Source organism: Colletotrichum aenigma (assembly GCF_013390185.1).
Source record: "Colletotrichum aenigma strain Cg56 chromosome Unknown KSG_Cg56_contig03, whole genome shotgun sequence".
NCBI lineage: Eukaryota > Fungi > Ascomycota > Sordariomycetes > Glomerellales > Glomerellaceae > Colletotrichum > Colletotrichum aenigma.
In genome coordinates this window covers 6,312,301-6,334,815 of record NW_023500909.1, presented here as the reverse complement: position 1 = coordinate 6,334,815, position 22,515 = coordinate 6,312,301, and the positions used below count along the sequence as shown (strand labels likewise).

Here is a 22,515-nt window from a genome sequence, read left to right as displayed (position 1 = left end):
GTAGAGTGGCATCAGTTTCGAGTTGGTTGGGCCGGCGCATGCGCGCTATCCGGGCCCGGGCTGTCTCAGACCTGATCCCCCGATTCTTCGGAGATGGGCGGGAATCAGCCGGGTGGTACCGATACCCTGGTAAGGCGAAGCGCTGGCCTCTGGGGCTGTGCAACCGACCAGTGAGCGCCTAAAATCTTCCTGGAGCGATACGACCAAGTGAGCAGACCCGACCAACAGCAACTTGGCGAACGTGAATGCCCTCCTCCAAGACCTTTTGCACTGCCCCAAATATGTCGAGCAGACAAATGAAAAGCATATAACATCTATCAGCCCCCTCCCATCACCAGGTTCATCAAAATCACATTCGAGAAATCGAGGCCTTCGTTTTGCAACTCACTACTTGTCTTGCACTCTCCCACCCCGCACTGCCCCGCTCCCACACCCGTCATGGCCGTCACCTCCTCCTCCCAAGCCAAGGACGAGACCAACGTTGAGCCTTGGAAAGCGGACCTCGAGGAGCAAATCGCCGCCCAGGAAAGTTGGGGAGAAGATCAAGTCACCGAAACTGCTTCCATCATTCTGCGGATGTTCCTAGCTTTCGAAGACAAGGGCTATATGGCGGCTCAGCAGGCAGCACTTCAGATTGGGGCCGATTATTGGGCCAAATATCTTCCCTCCAGTAAGGATCCGCTGCACAAGCCATACATGTTGAAGAACAAAGGCTGGCCAACATACTTACGAGATCTTTATCATGTGATCTTGTCTCAATCCTGGCTTCAGTCTTACTGCGACCCTCGACAAGACTTGCTGGTCAGGCTACTTATTGAGTTGCGAGACCTTCCCAAAGTCACATACCAAGAAGATGACGTAAGTTGCTTTGATAGCCAGCTGTGATTTGTTATGCTAATATCCATGCCAGTATGAGTACCATCCATACCACAATGATCCGGTTTTCGGTATGATGTGTGAGGACGAATGGAATGGCAAATTTCGTAAGTGCGAGACACTATGAGGCAAACGAGTTCAATATCTGACCCGACGAAGCTTCAGACCATAAGCCTGAGCCCGAAGACCCCAAGGAGAAAGAAGAATTCTTTCGCGAGTGTGATGAGTGGGTCAACTTCTCATCTTTTCAAGCACGGATCGTTGGAGCCAAAGTTTACAAGCCTTGGGAGACATACTTGAAGTATCCCAGCGTCGATATTGAGGTGGCCCTGGAAAAAGACCTCCCTGAGGGAAAGCTTGCAGAGTGTCGACTATTAGTTGCGTCGGAGTGGATCATCCATGCTGGCAAAGTCATCTACGACGACATGAAGAAGACAAACAAGGAGAAATGGGGCCCACCAAGATGGAAGAGTTGGGCTGGAAGAATTGAAGAGATCTTAAAGGTTGATGGGCAAAGCGAAGAAGTCACTGCTAGGCTACGGGTTGCATTGGAGGAGATGATCTCCATCGACACAGAGAGCATCGAGGGGAAATAGATCGACAGTGACACCATTCATTATGTTCTATTCAGAAGACCCGCTACTGTTTCGAATTTGATCAGCGCAAGTTGCAACGGAAACAGGCAGTGGAGGCGTAATACTGAGTGTCTCATCCTCAATCAAGATGGAGTACTATGAATTAAAGGTTTGATAATTTTCCCGGAACCCGGCTTAGATATGTATTGAGCACTCATCTTTGATTAGCACAGGCAACATAACTTCATGAACAGTTCAATTCTCGGGGTATAATAGTTGTGAAACAATGCAAAATCTCTAAGCTTCTCGTCGTCAATCAGTGGCTAGCCTCTCAAAACAAAATCAAACTCGTCGTCTAACTCTTGCGCCAATGCGACAGACCTTTCCAAAATTTCTCCCTTGTCTTCATCCACGGGCTTGCCCGCTGAACCGACCATACAGCTCATGTCTGTTCTTCTAGCGCCCTTTTCCCAAGTTCCGTCCACCATTGTGTGGGTCGGCAGCCCGAACTCGTGGGCATCAATCTTTTTGTTCTTCAAAAGCCCTCCGTTGTACCAGAGCAGCCCATTCTCATCATCAACATGACCAATGACGAAGCTGCAAATCCTCTCCCTAGATTCCGACAGCTTGTCGCGGACCCAGCCAACCATGGCGCCGTAGTGCTTTTCGAACGAGTAGCTCGCCCCACTAAGCTCGAAACCAAACCACCACGACTCCTTATCGCCGTACGTCATCACGTACGTAACCTCCTCGCGGACGGCGTGCGTGTTCTGCCACGCCACGTGCAAAAGACCCATCAACACATCTAAACGCGACTTGTCAATGACAACCACGCCAGAGTCGCCCTCTTCCGCGTAATCCTCTGTCCACACCAGAGACTTATTGAGTGTCGCACTGGGCTCGTGAATTTGCGATCTCCACCATTCGTGGCGTTCCGCGAAGGCGTGCTGCCAGAGCAGGCGATCGTGGAAGAGGAGGACTCCGGTTGAGATGTAGGACGGGATAGAATAAAGCTTTTCGGGAACTTGAAGGAAGACTGAATCGGCATCCATCAAAATGACCTCTTCGAAAGGCGAGTAAAGCGCAGCGAAAGCTTTGATGGCCCAGCCTCCAGTAGCCAGCTGGACAGTGGTGTCATCAAGCACAGACAAGATGTCCAAAAACTCGACGTCTTCGAAGCGTGCTTGCAGCCGTTCGCGATCAGCAGCGGGGAAATCTTCATCTCCCGCATAGACGATCTGGATCGCCAATTTGGTGTGGAGCACCTCACGAAGCGATCCGATAAGATGAGCAGCGTATCTCATGGTCGCCTTCCCCGTTGGGATGACAATGCCACGTGATCCTGGCTCGATGGAGGATCTCACATCGGTGAACGGCGTAGTGCTGTCGGGTCGTTTCGGCGAGTTCTGAATGAAGGGAAACAGGGATCCGATCGCGCTCTCGACGGCGTCCTTGACAGTCTGTTTGTCGTCTGATTCACCAGCTGAGTCAAGAAACTTGACCCATTCCCGCGCGATCTGAGTTCGTTGGCCAACATCGTAGAACTTCTCCTTGTACGGGGCACGTATGGGGGTATCTATGAAGGATCTCGCCTTCTCGATGATCGATTTCGCTTCGTTCTGCCACGCCGATGGCCTTTCTTCTTCGGGTTGCTCAAAGACTTTCGGGGGACTTGGCGTTTGTGGTGGCGTTTGTATTGGTGTTTGTAGAGAAGTAGGATGGTAGTAAGTAGAAAGGAACGACACCGAGTACATAAGCATGAACAAAATACAAACAGAAAGAATCGTCGTCGTCATCCGCGAGGATGACTTTGATACGATAACCATGCTGGGCTGAACATGCCGAGAGGCAGGACCTTCAAGAGGGACTCGTAGCGCAAACTCCTCTGGGTGGTGCCGGATTCTTATGAGTGATGGTCCAACTACCAACACCATTCCCCTTGTGAACAATGCAAATTGAGACTGTTTGTCACCCGTCATATCCGCTTGGCACCCCAGCTAGCCCTTAGGTTCCTACGATAAACCAACTAAGCCTTGAAGCTTTGCTGAATTGTGATTTGCCGGAGACCGGTTTGGCCCACTAACAAGGACTAGGGTCAGGCGGTTGCAAACTTTCAGGGTTGCATCCTGGGCTTCAGCGCGATTCGCTGTTCAGCGACTGCGCCTCACCCTTGCGCCAACAGACCCTCACCCAAATGGCTTCAACTTCGCATGGAAGCATGTTGTTCATTTCGCTATCTTCTGAAAACTTCTCATCAGTCAGATGAGGTTGCGGCCTTCATTCACTTCGAATTCTCCCAAACGTATTACAGCATCGCAGGTCCTACGTGTTCAAATACCGCCGTTCCGGGAGACGAAAACTGTTGATGCCTGCGACATGACGATTTTGTGTTGTGTGTGGCTTTGACCCTCAACTATTCACTGCGAAGGGGTGTGTTGGTTGAACAAAGAGAATAATCTATTTCCCTCGGCCCCCAGCAAGCCAAGCTGCGCAATGCTACTCTGAACCAACAGCGCTGTAGCATCATCCCACATCTCTGGTCTATTGAAAATCATTGCTAGATCAGTGTGATGCTAACTTCAGCGCCGCTAAGCTGCCCTGGCAGGCGGAATGCAGGCCGCCGCCGTCATTCACAGTGGCTCAAGCGCCGGTCCTCCTAGCGGGGTAGGGATGGGACAAGCGGCGAACGTGCCATGGTGGCTTGCCATGGTTCAATGGAGATCCATCCTGGAAAGTGTCGAGACAAAACCAACAGGAAATTACACAGGTCGAGGACACTGCCAGGTTTACCAGACCACACTTGCAGACCCCTCATTGACCGCATGATTGCCCTGTATTACTGGCAGGAGAAAGACGACTGCTGAACCGAAAAGCAATGATTAAAAGAAGTGACGATGCTCTTTGGAGTTATGCACAGCAAACAGTCGGCTCAGTGTCGCATGCCAACATTCATTCACAGCTGGGGGCAAACGCAGGGATGAAGCGCGTAGCCAATGGACGGTTCTGCCCATGATTGAGTGCTCCACAGACATGTGGAGAACATCACCAACAGCTCCTTCCCGCCGCTTATCGGTTTTGTCCGCGGTGGATCTGGCGAGTCGTTGTGACCATGGGCAGATGGTGTGCCTGAATTCGCAAGACCTTACGTGGCTAGCGAACCAAGCCCCCAGTTCTTCAATCTCGAATTCTCAGCCCCACCGCCGACAGAAAACTGCCCCCGACATGATCGCAGCTCTCCCACATTCCGTTCTTAGAACCTTCGGACGGGCCGGTTAGGCGCCAAGCACTATTTTCAATCATTCTTTGGTTACTGCGAGCGCTTACTTTCTCTGTCAAAGATCAAAGATCAGAAAACAGAGGTCGTATTCTGAGAGTTTGAGATGGGAAATAAACGCTCCGAAAAGATATAACTGAGACACGTTGGATTCCTCGAGAAGCTGACGTAGCCACTGTGTATTGAATTGCTGGAAAGGTTCGTCGCCGGGTGACCGGCTACTGACTGGCCGTACTTCCTGAAGTTGTCGCACTCAGCTTTAAGCTCATCGATGTGCTAGGAGTTGTGCCACCCATCGGCATGGTCACGGAAGGAATACTGAGAATCCTCCCAGGCCGAAGAAGAGACCCGCATCACTCGGGCCGCTCCGACAGTCTCCACTTTCTCCGTCTTGGCAGGTGCCGAATTTAGTTGCTTGATGAATAGCTAAGGTAGGAAGGCTTCAAGATGCATGACAACCAAATTAAATTGGCGTCAATGAAAAATTCTTAAAACGTCTTGATTTGTGAAAGCCCCGGGGTTGTAGAGTACACATAGGTAAGTAAGGTATGACTTGGGGATACATGCGGTCGAAGTCTGGCTTAGCGAGTCCGGAAGGCTGTTTTCTGTAAATTCTGGTTTCACGGTAGACTTCTAAGCCCAAAAGACCACGTCATTGCTGTAGAATGCGATCGAAATAAAGGTGCTGGGGGATAGCTTGATGTAGAACTTAACCATGAGGTGGCTGACTGCAGGGCGTGATACTAGCTTCGACACGGCAGACAGTGGAGACATTTCAAACCCACCATCGTCATCAAGTGATGGCATGCATGCAGATGTAGGAGTCAACAACAAATTTGAAATTGAAGTGACCAGTCGCCCATAGATAAGAAATGGCTGTAATTTGCAGGTCTTCGAAAGCTTCTTCAGGCGTATGGAGGCACTTTTCAGGCCGTGGGAGTCAGCATCCTCGTTAGCATACGTATGGGAACTTCGTATCAGATTCTCCAGCTTGGTGTCAAGGTGAATAGTTCGTGACGGGCAAAGATTCCATTTGCCAAGAATATTATGCAGGGCATATCAAACAACGCTCTTTCTTTGCTATGAGTTTTGTGGCAGAAGGTCGTTTCATACAATGGCAGCCAGATTAATACTCTCCTGCGTACTCTTCTTCTTTGGGACTGTTGCCGTTGACGTACTTCCAAAGACGGCTCAGCTGATACACCTTCTTGATAGTGACATCTCCATTGATACCATGGTGTTCACCATTGTGCTCGTGGCCGTAGAATCCGTTCTGGAGGTTCCTTAGCCTGTTGATCTGCTTGGGATCGTTGTACACATTGACCTCGGCATCCATGAACGTGTTCGGGAGAGGGGAGCCGTCGCCATTCTGCTGGACCTTCGTGAGACCCTTGTCGAGTGGGAACATGTTGTCAAGGTAGTGCTGGTTCAACTGATGACCAGAACCGATGCGCTCGAATAAGGCTCCACTGTACGAGTTCCAGGCCTTCTCGAGTTTGTTGTTCTCCTTGATCTGCCTCTTGCTGAGGTGCTTCTTGGGTTCGGTGCGGCCGGACAGGACAGCCGCGTTCAGGTTGTAGATGACGGAGCGGTCTTGCTGGTCGGCGGTCTTCTTCTTGAAGTGCATGACACCCCATCGCGACACAAAATCAAATGAGTTGGCATAGTGCTCGATGTGTCTGATGGCGCGGTTGCGACCGTCGTGCTCGCCATGGTCGGTCTTGAACACGCGAGGGTTGTTGAAGTGGTTTGCAGCGTTGCCGAAGGTATAGATCTCCAGCTTTTGAAGGATGTCTCGGGGATGTTGGTTGATGAGCCAGTCCAAGATGATACTGCCTTCGAGCCCGCCCTGGGAGTGGAGGATCAAGACAACCTTCTCCTTTTCGGGATGCATAAGAGCTTCCGAGATCAAGGCGAAGCAGGCTCTGGTGTCGGAGGTGCCGAAGTATAAGCAGCGCTCGAGAAGGCACTGAATGATATCGAAGATAACGCCAGCACTTCAATCAATGTCAGAATGTATGAGAACATAGGTATAGTTGTTGTCTTACGTCTTGTTGTGAACACCAATGACTCTGCGGTGAAAGGTCAAGGAGATTCGGTCGATATTACTTCGCAGCCAGTGTTGCCTGTGCAACAATTAGCTTCAAGCATCTAAGAGCCGCAACATGGGAAGGCTTACCCGACTGCGACTCCGTTCAGGAAGATCCATTGCTCCTTCCTATGCTCCTCGTCCCAAAGACTGGCTTCCGGAAAGTCGGTGGATTGGATGTAACCACCAGGCATGTAGCCATTCAGCGCGTAGCACACGAAGTAGTTCAAGGTGACGAAGCCAATAATGTAAGCGACGACAAGATTGAAGGAGAAGAAGGATAAGAAAGGGAGGGAGAGGAGAAAGGTGGACTGGGCGATGATGAGGATGAGGTGGAAAGTGATGTCATAGATGTTGGCGAAGGACGGGTAAAGCTCATCGAGAGGGCCAGAGTGGAAGTATCGTTGCGCAAATGCCTCGAATTGACGACTCAGACGGTTGATGCTGAAGCCCTGATCATCGGTACGCTCAATGTCGAATGACCGCGTAGGCGGCTTCTCAAACAGAGGGAGGACGATGCCAAGTAGGTAAGGGATATTCCTCACGAACAAGATCGCATCGTCGCGAATGAGCTTCCATGGTGCACCTGTATAGTAGTCAGGCTTCCGGAGTTCGAGCTTGGCAATCCTGTCCTTGATGGGGCGATGGGGGCCCTCTTTGCGGAGGAGCGATCGGAGGTCGCCGGTGGTGACCGGCCGAACGGACTCGGCGACGATCTTCTGGTTGCTCAGGTCCCTCGGGAGGGAATGATAAACATTGACTTTGGCCATTCTCGACGAAGGTCTGGGTCGGCTCAGCTGACAAGAAAGAAACTTCAAAGCCAAGTCTTACGATAAGAATTGTGAGGCGAGTTATTTTCTTATATCATTTTCTCATGAATGTCATCTCATCATTGGCTTTGCTGCTGGCTGGAATCTTGCCGTAATATGATGCAAAAGGGAGTTGACGCGGTCTTGGAATGCAGATCAAGACCTTGTTGTCTCTCACTCACATGCTGTGGTTGCTGTTTTCACGTGCTGAAGCTCTCGAAAGCCCCTCGCTGTGGGCTTTTCCTCGATGAAGCTTTCACGCTGGCTCCCAATCTGACAGTGGCGTCAGAGATAGGGTTTCTGCGGTGTTGTAATTTTCTGCCCACCACGGCTCGTGTGAATAGTTGTGGGTGCTGCTTTCTGCATCTCCAAAGTATCTTACCTCAGCAAGGGCGGGATGGCTGAGAAGTGGCATTCCAGGGTTCGCATCAAGACACCGCCCAGACTAGTGAAAATGAGCTGAAAACTAGTTCAGACCCCCAATCACACAAGCTGTCAAATATTGCGTGTGGTGTCTCGGAATCTCGCGGCACCCGAAGCGATTCAATCAAGGGATGTTTTCCACATTCTACAGACCACTGAACGTTCAGCTCAAAATTGCTCACCTGCCAGGCCTTCAAAAATGCTGTCCCTCGATCCGCTTGCGGCCCGTCAACTAGTGTTCCCGCACGTAAACCTGTCGTCTTGCAGCCGCAGGTGTGAAGCGCGCCCTGGTCGCCAATCGGGGAGCCCCCGCGGTGGTGAGACAACATTGGAGGGTCGATGCCTAATCAGTCAGTAATGATCCCATTTCGGCGAGAGGGAACGTTTTCCACTAAAGCTATAACGGGCCAACGGCCGAAGCCCTCGGGGAACGCGAGGCATCCGACTGGCCATTTGGGGAAGAGGATGTAGACATCAAGTATTCTCTGGTCGCCTACGGAACGCGGCATTTAGAGAGTGGAGATTATTCAAACACCCCAAAGTACTCAGAACACAGGCAACATGCCGCTAGTATCATAGGCCTAGGGCCTTTTCCCCGCGCCGCATGATGTTTAGAGTTGGGACATGTTCAAAACATCGTCAGTCTAGAAGTGCTTGCGGCACGAAAAAACTTCACTTTGCGGCTTTCTGGACGTCCCGCCTCGGTTCTTCGCGAGTTTGTTCTTCTTCTCGACTGCTACACAGGAAAAACCCGCTGTGTCTGAAGGGTTTGAATCACATGCCAAATGTAAGATCGGTTTCACCGAGAGCGTCGAGGAAACATGACCGTAAGCCACAAACAAATGTTTGACCGAATGGGAAGAGCCAATTCGAAGGCTGACAGAAACGGGGCGTAGTGTAGGCTATTCTCATAGCACACGAGTTACCGTGCCTCAACACCACTATCAGCATGCTGACTGTACGTAGGATGGCTGTGAGAAACCCCCATGCTGACGCCGAGCACAGCCTGCCGCATTCGGGAAATTCGCGAACCGGTGACTTCTCGAATATTAAGAGTCACTTTCCAAGAGGCATGTGAATGAAACGTGGGAATGGAGTTCCCTTGGCGACGGTTTATGATATCGTCTCTCAACAGGACCCCCGTGTGATTGGCTATTTTGACGAGAGTCCGGGGCCGAGAGACACCCGCAGCACTCCCGTTATAAGAAGTGGATATTATCCGTGGTTTCCGTCTTCTTTGGGGCTACTCGTACTCATCTCAACGGACGCTTGCCAGTTCTTTAGCGGTAAGTAAGTCTTAGTCTCTCGCGTGGCACCAGATACCATGGACGGCAACTCGGAGGTCAACGGCTCCAACGGCTACACCAACGGCAACTATGAGCCGCAGCACAACGGAACACCACAGCTGCGGGACGATCTCAGTGACACGGACTACGGTTACAACGATGGCAGTGACAACTTCGACCCTGTCACCGGCACGTACCCTCGCATCTCGCGCCCCGTTGAGCTGATCCGGCCCTCATACGATGTTGTTGTCATCGGCTCCGGCTATGGTGGGGCCGTCGCCGCCAGCCGAATGGCTCGAGCTGGACAGACCGTCTGTCTACTAGAGCGCGGGAAAGAGAAGTGGCCCGGAGAGTTTCCCTCTGGAATTGCGGGTGCCGCCCAAGAGCTGCATATGACCAATGCAGCAACGGACGGCGTACTCGGCAGACTTGGGAAGTTTGCCGAAGGAGGCGATCCTACTGGTCTCTACCACCTCATTGTTGGCGATGGCCAGAACGCTTTCGTCGGAAACGGCCTTGGAGGTACTAGTCTCCTGAACGCCAATGTCTTCTTGGAGGCGGACCCTGGCACGATGAGCCTACCGATTTGGCCCGAGCAACTCCGAGGCGATAACCTCAAGCCATGTAAGTTTTGGACGATGTGGATTGCTTAAAAAGAGACTGACGTGTAACAGATTACGAGAAGGCTCGCAAAGTCTTGGAGCCGGCACAATACCCAGAGGACTACCCCAAGCTTCCCAAGTTGGAGACGCTTGAGAAGCAGGCGAAGCTCATGGGATGGGGCGATAAGTTCTATCGCGTGCCTCAAACGACCAAGTTCGTCGACGGAGACAACAGCACTGGTGTCTCGATGAAGGCATCCTCGCTCACTGGCCAAGACACCACGGGTCTGAATGACGGAAGCAAGTCAACCACTCTGGTCAACTATCTCAGCGATGCCTGGAATTGGGGTGCCGAGATGTTCTGCCAGTGTGAGGTCCGTTACGTCACTGAAGCCCCTGAAAGAGACGGCTACATTGTTTACTTTGCCTGGCATGGAGGCAAGCGAGCCAACTTCCAGGACATCTTTTACGAAGACCTCATGTGGGTTCACGCAAAGGAACTGGTCTGCTTCGGCGCCGGTAGTATTGGTACCACGGAGATTCTGCTTCGCAGTCAGAAGTTTGGCCTTCAGATGAGCAAGGACGTCGGCCAGGGTATGAGCGGCAACGGCGACATCCTGGCTTTTGGGTAAGACTGGGAAGCCCTCCCGGGCCACATGAGCAGCTGCTAATCAACGTCAGATACAACACCAATGAGTATGTCAACTCTATGGGGCGGCCAGACCCACCGCCAAATCGCCCTGTCGGGCCATGCATCACGGGTGTCATCGACTGCCGTGACCAAGAGAACCCTCTTGACGGCTTCGTGATCGAGGAGGGTGCCATTCCCGCCGCTTTGGCACCATTCTACCAGACTATGCTGCAGTACCTGCCCGGTCGCGTCTTCCCGCATAATCTTTCCTTTGGTCAGAAGGCCGACCACTTGGCTGCTGCTGTGGGTGCTCGCGTCTTTGGACCTTACAACCCACAGGGCAGCACTGAGAGAACCCAATGCTACCTGATCATGTCGCACGACAGTAAGTGAAGCCCTTTCACCTCATCATTCAGACGCATCTGACTTTCTTCCTAGGCAGTCAAGCAACAATGAACTTGGTGGATGACAGACCGTTGATCAACTTCTCCGGCGTCGGCACTTCCAAGAGAGCTACTAAGCTCGCGGGTTACCTCCAGAAGATCACCAACCTGATTGGGGGCACTTACGTTGACAGCCCATTCTATGCCGCCTTCGGAGAAAAGGAGATCACAGTCCACGCAATGTAAGAAACTGAGTGGCCCTTGTCTTGTTGAATAGCTGCTTACATGATCATTCCAGTGGCGGCGCACGCATCAGTAACGACGGCACTGGGGCTGGCGGTGGTGTCAACGACAAGGGCCAGTTGTTTAAGGGTGATGGAGAAGAGGTCCACCCTGGCCTCATTGTTTGCGACGGCACTATTGTCCCTGCTGCTCTCGGAGTTAACCCCTTCGCGACCATCACCGCCCTCGCCGAGAGATCGATGGAGAAGATTGCCGAAGACAGGCACTTGACTATCAGGGAGGATCGCAATTGTAAGTTTCGGTCCAGTTCACGATGGCATTTCCGAAATGCTAATACGTTCAAGGGTCTCTCAATCTCTTTGGAAAGCCTGCGCACATTCCCGAAAGCCTACAACGTGAAGATGCCCTCCAAGTGATGAGAGTTCAAGACATCATTCAGACTGCCAGAGATGACAACACTGCTGGTATTGCCTTCACTGAGATGATGGACGGCTGGATTCATATCCGTGACAAGAATGAGACAATCAACAACTTGTCTTTCGAACACGCGACGGCCACTGCTCGCGGTCGTGGCGAGTTTGCGCGATTCTTCCTGAGCGCTCGCTCATGGAACACCCACAACCGCAAGTCAACCTGCGCCAGTGAATCGAACACAGAAGCTGACCTCGCATAGTTGTCCATGACAAGGAGCACCCGGCCACTCTTACCGGAACCTTTACCTGCCCCAAGCTCGGCGGAACCTGCATGGTCCAGGGCGGTAAATTCCAACTCTTCAATGACGACCCTCGCGCACCTGACACCATGAACCTCACGTACAACTTTACCATATCGTGCCCCAACGGCCAGAAGCTCCACTTCAACGGATACAAGGTCGTCAATCCGGACGTCACCCTCAACCCTCTCAACCTCTGGAAGGCTACTACTACCCTGTACTGCACCATCACGGAGCTTGGGACTGGTGGCATGGGAGACGAAAACAACGTTCTCGGCAAGGGTATCATCCACATTCGTCCCACCTCTTTCCTCCAGGAATGCACCACCATGGAGACTACTGGCTCAACGCTCTACTCCCGCGTTGCTTCGACTGCCAACTTCCTCGGTTACTTCACCGCCAAGGCAGCCAGTGCTTTCCTCACCCCGTTCATCCCCATGCAGTGGCCCAGTCTGCCATTCAACAACTACCAGAACCCCTCAAGATACACGGAAGAGATAACACTTCATGCGAGCGATCGTGTCAAGACCAAGCTCTTCTACTGGAGCCCTCAATTTTACGAGCCCTATGAGAAGCGCAACTGGGACGAGTCGAACGCGCCCATAGTGTTCCTCATCCCCGGTGCTGCTGTTGACCAGCAGATCTTCGCCTTGCCCACAATTGAGAAGAATGCTGTCAACTACTACCGTGCAAAGGGCTTCCGAGTGTACTCGATGGTTCACCGAGTGGGCAAGACCATCGTTGCCCAGCAAAACTGGACTACATACGATGCTCGACTGGATCTCAAGGCCGCTCTCGAGGAAATTCGACGAAGACATCACATCGAGGATAGCGGAAGTGGACCATCCGTCACAACATACGTCGTTGCTCACTGCGCTGGTTCTGTTGCTCTCGCCTCAGGTCTGCTTGACGGCACAATTCCACACCAGTGGCTCAGTGGCGTGACTGCCTCCCAAGTCTTCATGAACCCAATGTTTGCCAAAGTCAATCAAATCAAGGCCAGCCTTCCCATCTCCATGGCGTCTATCTACAGTCTCTTCCAGGGCAATTGGTACGATTGCTCGAGCTCCTCCAAGGACGGCATCATTCAGCAGGTCATCAACCAGGCGCTCCGCTTCTACCCCGTCGGTCGTCGTGACGAGATTTGCAACTCTGTCGTTTGTCATCGTAGCTCTCTTGTATTTGGACGGTAAGAACTCCGATTCATGATCATGCATTCCAACGTTTTCACCTGCTAACTTCGATGTGCTAGCCTTTGGTCACACCAGCACCTGAATGATGCCACCCATGCCCAGTTGGAGAACTTCCTCGGAGGTACCTCGATGAAGAGCCTTCGCCACCTCATGGACAGCGGTCTCGCAGGGAATGTTCTTGACTCTCGGAATGTCGAACTTACCACACAGGGGAATATTGCTCGTCTCAAGGGTCTTCCCATCTTCCTCTTCTCCGGATCTGAGAACGCAGTCTACGACCCGCAGAACACCGACAAGTCCTTCACTACCCTCAGCGAGGTTAACGGCGGCATGTGCTACGAGAGGCAAGTCTTCGAAGGTCGCGGCCATCTTGACGCTTGGATGAGTCCTACTGCCCATGAAGAGGTCTACCCTCGTGTGCTCACCCACATCGAAAATGTGCGAGGAGGCAAATATGAGAAGGTGAAGTCTTACATCAAGTCTGTTACCAAGGGAAACGCTCGATGCTAAGCCTCACGCGCATGACATGAATCAACATTTCCTTTGTTCAAAAATTTGAAAAGTCTTCCTGCGTTTAGATAATCCCGAGTCGCCGCCAGACTGTAATGGTAAATGTGTTTGACACAAATTTCTTCATAATACAACTCAACTTCACTTGTTTCGCTTTACGTCCGTCATCTAGACAATGAATTAGGTGATGCAGCATTAAATCAATCCTTCAGGACCCGGCTTCACCTCTCGAGGCTGTGCGGATTCTGGTAACACGGCCTCTCGATCAACGTCATCCTCTTGATTGACCTCCTGCCTTCTTTCAGAATGCAGGGTCTGCACGGGTTGATGAGGTACCTCAGATTCCGGCACCCACTCCCCTCGATTGTCTCCATCACCCCGTTGGTCTTGATGTGGAGGTAAGAACCAATGACCACCAGTATATACTGTGTCCTCAACGCTCTCGACTGACTCAACACCCATTCTTTTGCCATTAATACCCGTGAGTCCTCCGTAAAAGTACCTCCGCCCAAGCTCCTTGACTTTCTTCTCCCGCTCTTCAGAGTTCAGCTTCGAAAGTCCCTCGAAATCCTCCAGCATCCGACTTTCTGCGACGTAGTACAACGCTCCAGCGATACTGCGCGGATCGACTGGCAGCTCGGGCCATTTGATGAATAGGCTTGCCACCATGGAGGCCAACATGAGCGCAAGAATCGTAAGGCTGATGGTCGCGCAGACATTGTGGGATTTCAGAGTCTGCGTCAGGTTGTACGGCACGTTCGCGAAGAGAATCGGCAGGAATTCGGCAAGGATGGACATGAAAGCTGCCAGCATAAGAATGATGTTGCCCTCTAATATCGCCGCGTAGAGTCCGTAGAAGCCGTTCGTTGGACGAGTCAAGAGGATTGATTTTTTCGGGGGCTGAGAGCGACGACCCATGTTGTCGTAGGGGCTGATTATTGCGATGCCTTAGATCGTTAGATAGGGGAACCCCAAGGCTAGTTGGGTCAACTTACTGATGAAAATAGACTCCCAGCAGAAGATAATGGTAACACCCAACGCCGCGAAAAAGAACCGAACGCCAAACGTCTGACTATCCATGAAGTCTTTGAAAGAAGTTCGAAGGGACAGTGTGAGATGGTAGTACAATATGATGATAAACAAGGCAGCGAGGAAGAAGATGAACCCGAGTCGCCACCACCACGTAAGTGCAATGAAAGGCACCGGTTTACGGCTTTTCTTTGCATTGTCCCTTTGGTACGTGCCAGTGAGTTCGTCGTCTGCTGGAATTGCGCCGGAAGCTGTTGCGCTTTGGAGACTCTGGGCTGAGTCGTCACAGTAGATAATGCCGTACTCGTCGCGACCGAGATTGTTATCGAAGTAGCCAAAAACATATCGCTTCTCTCTCATCGCTTTTGCGCTGGCTTTGAAGTCTATTTGATGCGATCGAATATCCGCGTTACGTGCAAGGGAGGAGATTCCGGCTATGCTCCAGGGGTTGGCATGGAGGCCTGTTTCCCAAGTCCGAAGGAAAAAGAGCAAGACGAGAAGCAAAACTATGATGAAGGCGATCAGGGCGACTAGGGCGTAGCTCGACACGGGAGAGACACCCAATTGGATGCCACAGCCCTCGATTGCTGTGATTTTGCAAGTGCCATGGAGTTTCATCCCGATAGCTTCCGTCGCTAGAGGTGCAAGTAGAGACGAGCACAATATGATTAATGTTGTGATGAAAGGGACCGGATGACCCTGCAACAAACTCTCAAAGGGAGCCAAGAAGCCTTTCCAGCCATCAAATTGCAAGGTCATGCTGCTTTTCCCCAACGAGCCTCCTTCCTGTGCGAGAGCGTGGAAAGGCTGGTACAGCTTGGCGTTAAGGTCGATGATCCGGAGGGGAACCGCAATCATGACTGCAAGGATGATGGGGAGGAACTTCCCGACGAAGTAGTCGCCATTGGTAAAACCGAACTTTTCGATCTCGGTTATGACTCGATCAGGGCTGTCTGTTGATGTTGGCTTGGTCGTGGAGGTGATAAGAGTGGTGGAGGGCTTGATGGTTGACAAGCGAGTTGTGGGACTTGGTGTGGAGGTAATGGTCCTCAATGTGCCCGAGATAGAGGTGGTGAACGTAGTAGGTGCGGGAGTGGATATGATAGTACTTAAGGTGCCTCCAATGGTCGTGATTACTGTAAAAGACAGAGGCATTGTGCCGGTCGGGGTAGTGATGATGGTCATGGTCGTCAGAGTCCCTCCCGACACCGATGTAAACGTTCGCGGTCCCGGCGTCCTTATTATGGTAGTCTCCTTGCCGTCTATCGTCGTCTTGGTAGTCTCTAGAGGATCTAATGTCGTTAATACACCGGTATTGCCGCCAATCTCCGACACCAGGGTCAATGAAATGGGACTGAACCCTGCTGTTGGTACAGAATTGATCCATAGAACGGTCGGTGTGCCATCGATGATGGTCTGCACAGCCAGTAGTACTGGTTCTTGAGTGACAGGAACGTTGACGACGGTCGCCTTTCCATTAATCGTGGTGGCCATCTCTTTGAATGCGCCGGGCCCTGCTGGATTGAGAGTCGAAGGGACTATAACGACAGTCGGTGTACCATCTTTCGTCGTTGGAACGGCGACGAAGGCTACCTCTGGAGAAGGCGTCACTGTGATAACCATCCAGGTCGCCTGGCCTCCCTCATGTGTAACAATCGTCTGTGGGGGCGGCGTAAAGGCGACTGTGTACACTCCACCATCGCTCTTCACCATGGTTTGAGGAGTGCCCTTGTCCACAAATGTTTCGACCTTTCCGTCGTAGACACTGGTAATGACCTGAAAGACTGGAGGCTGGGTCTGTGGCTCGTTGCCTCGGTTCCCACCAGGAACGGTAATGAACTTGGTAATCTCGGTGGTTCCCACTGACACATAGACCTGAGGAGGGCTCGTACTCGTGACGACGGACGCGACTGTTGATGGCACGGCACTGACGATGACGGAAGTAACATCGCTTGTGCGTGGTGGCACGGTAAAAGCCGACGTCGAGGTGTACGTTATTTCTATGGGCTCAAATGAGGTCTCTACGACTTCCGATACGGTCTTCTCGTCGTTAATGGTTCTGATACTAGTCATCGTTGGTTTGACTGGTATTATTGTCACGTGGGCGAAGCTCGTGACGCCCGATCTCGTGATGGTACGCGGTACGCTGGTTGTGCGAACGTCGGTGTACGTTGTTACGCCATGGGTTCCTGGCATCGTTGTCTTTCCGGTTGAGGTGAAAGTCGAAGGCACATGGATAGTGACCTCGTTGGTGTTGTGGTGGAACCAGGTTTGGTGATGGTGGTTGTGAATTCGCTGGTGATAACGGGCAGTCTGAACGGATTGTGACTGGTACTTGACGTGGACGACGTGATCTCGGGTCCAGAACTAGTATCGGTGATGGCTGGGCGCTCTTTCTCTCGGCGCCCTGTGCTTGATGAAGTTGCGTCAAAACTGCGTTCTGACTCCGTCGACGACGCAGGCTTTGACTCGCGGTCTAAAGTTGTTCCTGTCTTGGCGGATGTGGAACCGGATGCTGGACCTGTTGATACGGTGCTGTCTTTCGAGTTGATAGAGGATGTAGTTTGTCTCTCAGAAGCGGTGCTTGTGGTCTCCACGATGGTCTTCGGTGAGAATGATGTCGAGTCCGTTGGCTCCGGAGCCGTAGTGGTAATAGGATTCTTCGAAGACGTCCGAACAGTCTCGTCAGACGGACTTGACTCCGGAACCACAGTGATGGTCGGTTGATCAGTTGCTACCACGGCGTGATCTGACGTGGGCACTACTTCATGTTTTACTGAAGATGACACCCCTGGAGATGGCACCTCCAAAATAGAGCGACTAAGCAATGTGGATGACTCCGAGGCTCGTAATAGCTGTTCAGATTTTGCCTGAATCTGAGATTCAGAACTGATTGGTAGGTCGGGGCCGATACTGGTAGGAAGGCTCGCTGCGGTCAGAGAACTCGGCGTAGCGGCTACCGTGGAGGCCGTTGTTGCCGGTGTAGAGTTGGGTTCGGCCGGGGACGTTGACGGCGGTAGATCAGCCGACATTGACTGCTCAGCCGAAGTATTGTTTTGCCGGTACACCAAGATATGCCTGGGCTCAATGGTCGCCGTGCTGTCAGAGTTGGGCATCGTCGTCCTGGCGACAATGACCAAACTCATGAGGATCCCTAGCAGAAGAATAACGACAGCAATGAACGGCCATCGCAACGGCTTCGGCTTATAGCTCGGTCGTTTCGGCAACTGGATGGTCCGCATCTTCTCCTCCTCGACGATATGCTGCTCGTCGTCGACATCCTCGGTGGCTTGAAGGTTGTACCGCGCCTGCGAGTCGAAGGTCGACTGATCAGCGGGCGGAGGGTGGTGCATTTTGTCTCAACGGCCGTTACCGACGGCGTGGACCCGTTGCTTCGTCTTCCGATGATGATTTACTTTTAAGAAAGGACCTAGGAAAACAGCAAAGCTCACCAGAGCTGTTTCCCGACGCCGCAGTCGCAGGGAGAATTGCATCTTTTGAGCCACTCGGCGCTTGAATAATGCTCCTCCCGTCGGACATTGTCTGGCGTCCTAGTGTATTCCATGACCCAGAGCCTGCTGCTATTTTCTTCCGAGCCTACTGCATCCGCCCCGAGACAAGAAGCCAAGCACCGCCCAGGACTTCCATCTTTCACGAAACCTGGTTCGTCGTTTTCTCGCCGTGCCGGCGCGGTCCAGCCCTCGGTGGCTTCCAGGGAGGCCGCTTGACCGCATCAGGGGCCACGCCTTTGCCCACTCACATGTTGTCCTGCATTCGCGCGGATAAAAAAGGTTGGGAGCCAATCGAAGCAGGTGTAGACTGGAAGAGGCGTTCCGTCCCTCCCTCAGCTGAAGCCTGCGCCCAGCGCCACCTCGGCGACACCAGTCGCGATGCGGATTCAGGGACGGCAGAGCTGATTTTTGGCGTGAATGGCTACAGTAGCCGGCTCTGAACTAGGTTGATGCGTGTTCAGGGGGCTGGCAACGCTTTGAGGCGCAAATGGTTGGATGGGCAGTGATGGTGCATTGTGACAGAAGACTGCCGATAACCGTTGGCCGATGCAGGTGAGAGGGTGTCCCAATGTGGCATCTCTTTTGTTCGTGAGTCCTTTGAATGGCGTGTTGAAGATGCAGCCTGAATTGGCAGAGCTCTCTGCGACGCAAGCTTCCCTGGCCTTACAAGCCTGGCCGCTGTCAGCGTACCCGAGGATCCAATGAAGTAGCTGGAACGCTCTGTGTTGTCGGGGAGGTAGGGCTGAAGTCGGGGATTGCTTTGGACGGTTAGCGAGATGAGTTGAGAGCAGCGCTACCCCGAGTCCGGGGGCCCTTGTGTCTCACGTGGCCGGTGTAGCAGCTCCGGCAGGTTGGGAAGACGATAATGGCCGTATCTGGCTGTGTCTGTAGTCGGGAACTAAGGTTTACAGTCCACTGGATGGGTCACTCGTGGCGCGTTTTCTTGCTTCGGACTTTTAACGACTGCGCAGAGTAGAAGCACTGGCAAATACGTTGATGTACCCGAGCCCTATGCCCTGGTTGATGCAAGGACCTGCTTCGGACTTGAGTAGCTTCACTAGTTGCAGGCCTCCGGTGAAATCTTCTACATGTGCATAGCGACGTTGATGATTTTAAGATGAGAATTCCGACTCAGAATGCTTTTGTATTGGCGTTCATGATAGACTTTTACCATACTTGCTATGGGTGATGTGATCCAGTTTCGCAGCGCTTCCCGTGCGCTGCTGTTCATTTCCTTGGTGCTATGTACGGGGCAGAGCTACAGCATTCCCTGTCTACATGTGCTTCACTTAGAGCTCAGCAGACCATCCAAAATCGTCCTGCTTATCGTCCTCGTCAACATACTCCGCCAATCTCTCCTTCAAATCTTGGACGCTAATCTCGCCGTTCTCGCTGTCCTTCTTGTGCTTGTGAGGAGGGATGGGGACGCGAGCAGGGACGTGGATGACACCGTTCTTGGCAATGCCATCAGCAACAACAATGGGGATGTAGCCATTGAGCTTGACGCGTCTGAAGCCGCGCCACACAGCAACATCAACGGCAATGTTCTTGCCGCCCAGCAGAGTCGGGAGGTCCACGTGGTAGTGCTCCATGACGTTGGCTTCCTTGTTACCGGGGCGGTAAAGGGCGTCGCTGTACAGGGTGGTGTTCGCGACAATCTGGTACTTCAACAGAGCCTTCAGGAACTTCAGGCCGGTCGGGCTGTTGAACAGGAAGGCATTGGCCTTGGGTCCGAGACGGGCAAAGGCATTGTTGGAAGGGGCGAAGACGGTGGTGCCAGTGGACTTGACGCCGTGGATGTACTTGACAAAGTCCGTCTTCTCGTAGGCGAGGAGGAGGGTCGAGAACTGGCTGGGCAGGAGGGTGAGCTCCCGGCCGACCGGAGGGGGAGGAAGGAGGACGCTGTCGATGCCGTGGATGATTCCGTTATTCGCACGCTGTGGGAAAAAGACAATTAGCACGTGAAGTTGCAGCTGTTAGTTGAGGTCGTATGTTACTTACAATGTTGACTGCAACAACCTTGCTGTAGAAGTTGACGCGGACACCACCGAGACCAACGCTGGTGCGAAGACGCTGAGGCTTGTCACCGAGCCAGGGTTCGTTCAGCAGCGTGGGGAGCGTGTGGGTGCGCAAGACCCTCTTGGCGTCGTACACACCAACACCAACATGGTACAGCAGAATACTCTTGATGGCCTCCTTGCTAAGCTTCAAGCCCTTGGGGAGCTTCGCAAAAGCCCGATCGGTCGGTGCGAAGACGGTGTGGTTGGCCTTGGTGCTCTTCAACACCTCGACAATGTCGTCGTAGTCGCTAACGAGCTTAGCGAGAGTGGTGGTGTACTTGCTGCCGGCGACGAGGTCAAAGATGGACTTGTCGGAAGTGTCGCCCTCATCATTGAAAATTTCCTCCTCGAAAATGTGCTCAAACTTGTTCTCGACAGTGTCCTCGAGAGTGTGCAGAGCACCCTCAATCTGGGAGGACAAAGAGTCGAAGCCCTCTTCGACAGTGTTCACGATGGAATCCTTGGACGGGACGCGGTCCCACCAGGAGGGGCGCTCGTCGTTCTGAATCGACGCTTGCTCGAAAATCTGAGGGTCGGGAAGGATAAACGCGTTGGCAACGGCCACGCAGGATAGGGCAGCGATAGCCTTCATATTCGATTACTTTTATCAATTCCCTGATAACAGTACTATCTTGATCTTGATGGAAAAGGTTGATAAGAGGGAATGCAAGTTGTCAAGCAAGGAAGGCAAGGGGTGAGCGAGGTAGCAGGAAGGTAGATAAGGAAGTAGTTTGTTCGCCGACATCAAAGAAACACCACGCCATAGCACGCCAGACCACCGCAGGCAGAAGAATCGACTACGCCAACACCTAGAGGTCTAATCGTCAGCTGACGTCAAGGCGATCGGACAGCGAAGGCAACGTGAAACTCTCCCCGCCCGTTGTTCTCCAATGGGACCTTTGGCCCCGGGCGAGCCGGAGGGAACACCAGACGGCTGCGCGGAGCCCTACATGCTTGATGCAACCCAGAAATAGCCAAGGTTTCCACCGGCTATGAAAAGAGATGGTCTTTCGTGTAGAGAGACGGTGGAATCCCGTTCGTTGTTTCGCATCAATCGCATTACGATGAGGTGATTCCGGCGTGGCAGCTCGCGAAAGCTATTACGCGGAGCTCTGGCCACCACACCTAGCTTACCCGCGTAAAATGGAGCTACAGCCATTCCGTCGTGTGCGTCATTCATCTTAGCTGTGAAACCGCATTCGTCCACAACCATCGGGGTCTCGGGCTTTTCGGGTCTCCATCCGTCGGAGTGTCTTCTCCCCGCCCACCGATCAAGCACGGCCCCACAGCCGCCTTTGCCGCCATGTGAAGGACCACTCGCTCGGCTTTGATGCCGGCCGGGCTGCCCACGATGTGAATTCCACCGGATTCCGAGCTGGTTCGGGGTTGGTATTGAGGGTGTTTCGTCCCTCAGAATTTATAGTTCTTCTTCTTACCGTCCTTGCAGCATGCAGCTCATGATTCGCCCGAGGTCTAAGAAACACATGTGCCCATTGAGTTCGCAATTGCAGTACCCCACAAACAAGAAACCGTTGTTCGGTTTGATCCAGACATCACCAACTCTAAGAGCAAGTTGACGTGCTGTATTTGGTTTGTCATGTAACTCAATTCGGCGCCGAGTGTTCATCGAATCTCCGGATGAGGCTGCTGAATAATCCGTATTTCAATAATCTTTAAACTTCAGCAACTCGCAAGTCAAACTCGGACGGGCAAGCCTTCACGTTCGGTACGGCACTTGCCGACGAAGTATCATCGCAAAGCCGTCAATATCTCTCAAGACCCTTCAGACTAAGAGCACTAGAACGCAAGCCACTTTATCGTTGCAAATTTTAACCATGTCCAAGCATTCCAGTGGCTACACTGGTCGCCTTCCTCAAGCGAGTTGAGCGAGGATTGAAGAATTAAATTCAGCTTCAAGACTTCTAGAATAAATCTGGTTGTGAAAAACACCACGCGGCATGAGCTCCATGTGTAAAGATCTTAAAACGTCCTGAGACGTATGTTTAAAGGGCAACAATGCTTCATGTGCTGTTCCCCTTCCTCACATCTGTAATTACGACTTATCTCAAATAAAACCTTTAACTCCCAATCCCATTTGTCTTATCGCGACATGCCGGGAGGCTTGGGTCCCCAGTGCTCCAAGGATTCGGCAAGTATCCTCGGCCGTAAGAAGCTCATCTCGTCGCTTGATCGATCAAATTCATCAGCTCTTCCACCACATCAACTAGTTAGCAAGCCTTATCTCTATCTTCTCGCCTAGACGTGCCCAAAACATACTGATCCTTCATAATCATGTGTTGGTTGCGCT

The 22,515-nt window shown here is 52.4% G+C and overlaps 7 protein-coding genes across 7 annotated transcripts; 2 read left to right on the top strand and 5 right to left on the bottom strand.

The window, feature by feature from the left end:
- Window positions 1-438: 438 nt before the first annotated feature.
- On the top strand, window positions 439-1,472 carry CGCA056_v005687 (uncharacterized protein; the record flags this gene model as incomplete). Its single annotated transcript, XM_037320938.1, has 3 exons — window positions 439-858; window positions 911-983; window positions 1,036-1,472. 3 exons carry the CDS (start codon window positions 439-441, stop codon window positions 1,470-1,472), a joined length of 930 nt encoding a protein of 309 aa, XP_037182223.1.
- Window positions 1,473-1,774: 302 nt separating this feature from the next.
- On the bottom strand, window positions 1,775-3,277 carry MNT3 (Alpha-1,3-mannosyltransferase MNT3; the record flags this gene model as incomplete). The annotated part of the gene is made up of 1 exon (XM_037320937.1): window positions 1,775-3,277. The coding sequence occupies one exon, from the start codon at window positions 3,275-3,277 to the stop codon at window positions 1,775-1,777; it is 1,503 nt and encodes a 500-aa protein (XP_037182222.1).
- Window positions 3,278-5,851: 2,574 nt separating this feature from the next.
- On the bottom strand, window positions 5,852-7,584 carry CGCA056_v005685 (uncharacterized protein; the record flags this gene model as incomplete). The annotated part of the gene is made up of 3 exons (XM_037320936.1): window positions 5,852-6,722; window positions 6,774-6,851; window positions 6,905-7,584. The coding sequence occupies 3 exons, from the start codon at window positions 7,582-7,584 to the stop codon at window positions 5,852-5,854; spliced, it is 1,629 nt and encodes a 542-aa protein (XP_037182225.1).
- A 1,786-nt stretch (window positions 7,585-9,370) lies between these two features.
- Window positions 9,371-13,606, top strand: choB (Cholesterol oxidase; the record flags this gene model as incomplete). The annotated part of the gene is made up of 8 exons (XM_037320935.1): window positions 9,371-9,956; window positions 10,007-10,562; window positions 10,616-10,950; window positions 11,004-11,190; window positions 11,247-11,482; window positions 11,536-11,832; window positions 11,865-13,092; window positions 13,156-13,606. The coding sequence occupies 8 exons, from the start codon at window positions 9,371-9,373 to the stop codon at window positions 13,604-13,606; spliced, it is 3,876 nt and encodes a 1,291-aa protein (XP_037182224.1).
- Window positions 13,607-13,801: 195 nt separating this feature from the next.
- On the bottom strand, window positions 13,802-16,708 carry CGCA056_v005683 (uncharacterized protein; the record flags this gene model as incomplete). Its single annotated transcript, XM_037320934.1, has 2 exons — window positions 13,802-14,553; window positions 14,602-16,708. 2 exons carry the CDS (start codon window positions 16,706-16,708, stop codon window positions 13,802-13,804), a joined length of 2,859 nt encoding a protein of 952 aa, XP_037182219.1.
- Window positions 16,709-16,809: 101 nt separating this feature from the next.
- Window positions 16,810-17,988, bottom strand: CGCA056_v005682 (uncharacterized protein; the record flags this gene model as incomplete). The annotated part of the gene is made up of 1 exon (XM_037320933.1): window positions 16,810-17,988. The coding sequence occupies one exon, from the start codon at window positions 17,986-17,988 to the stop codon at window positions 16,810-16,812; it is 1,179 nt and encodes a 392-aa protein (XP_037182218.1).
- Window positions 17,989-19,436: 1,448 nt separating this feature from the next.
- On the bottom strand, window positions 19,437-20,799 carry aurS-1 (Aurofusarin biosynthesis cluster protein S; the record flags this gene model as incomplete). Its single annotated transcript, XM_037320932.1, has 2 exons — window positions 19,437-20,084; window positions 20,149-20,799. The coding sequence occupies 2 exons, from the start codon at window positions 20,797-20,799 to the stop codon at window positions 19,437-19,439; spliced, it is 1,299 nt and encodes a 432-aa protein (XP_037182221.1).
- Window positions 20,800-22,515: the final 1,716 nt, after the last annotated feature.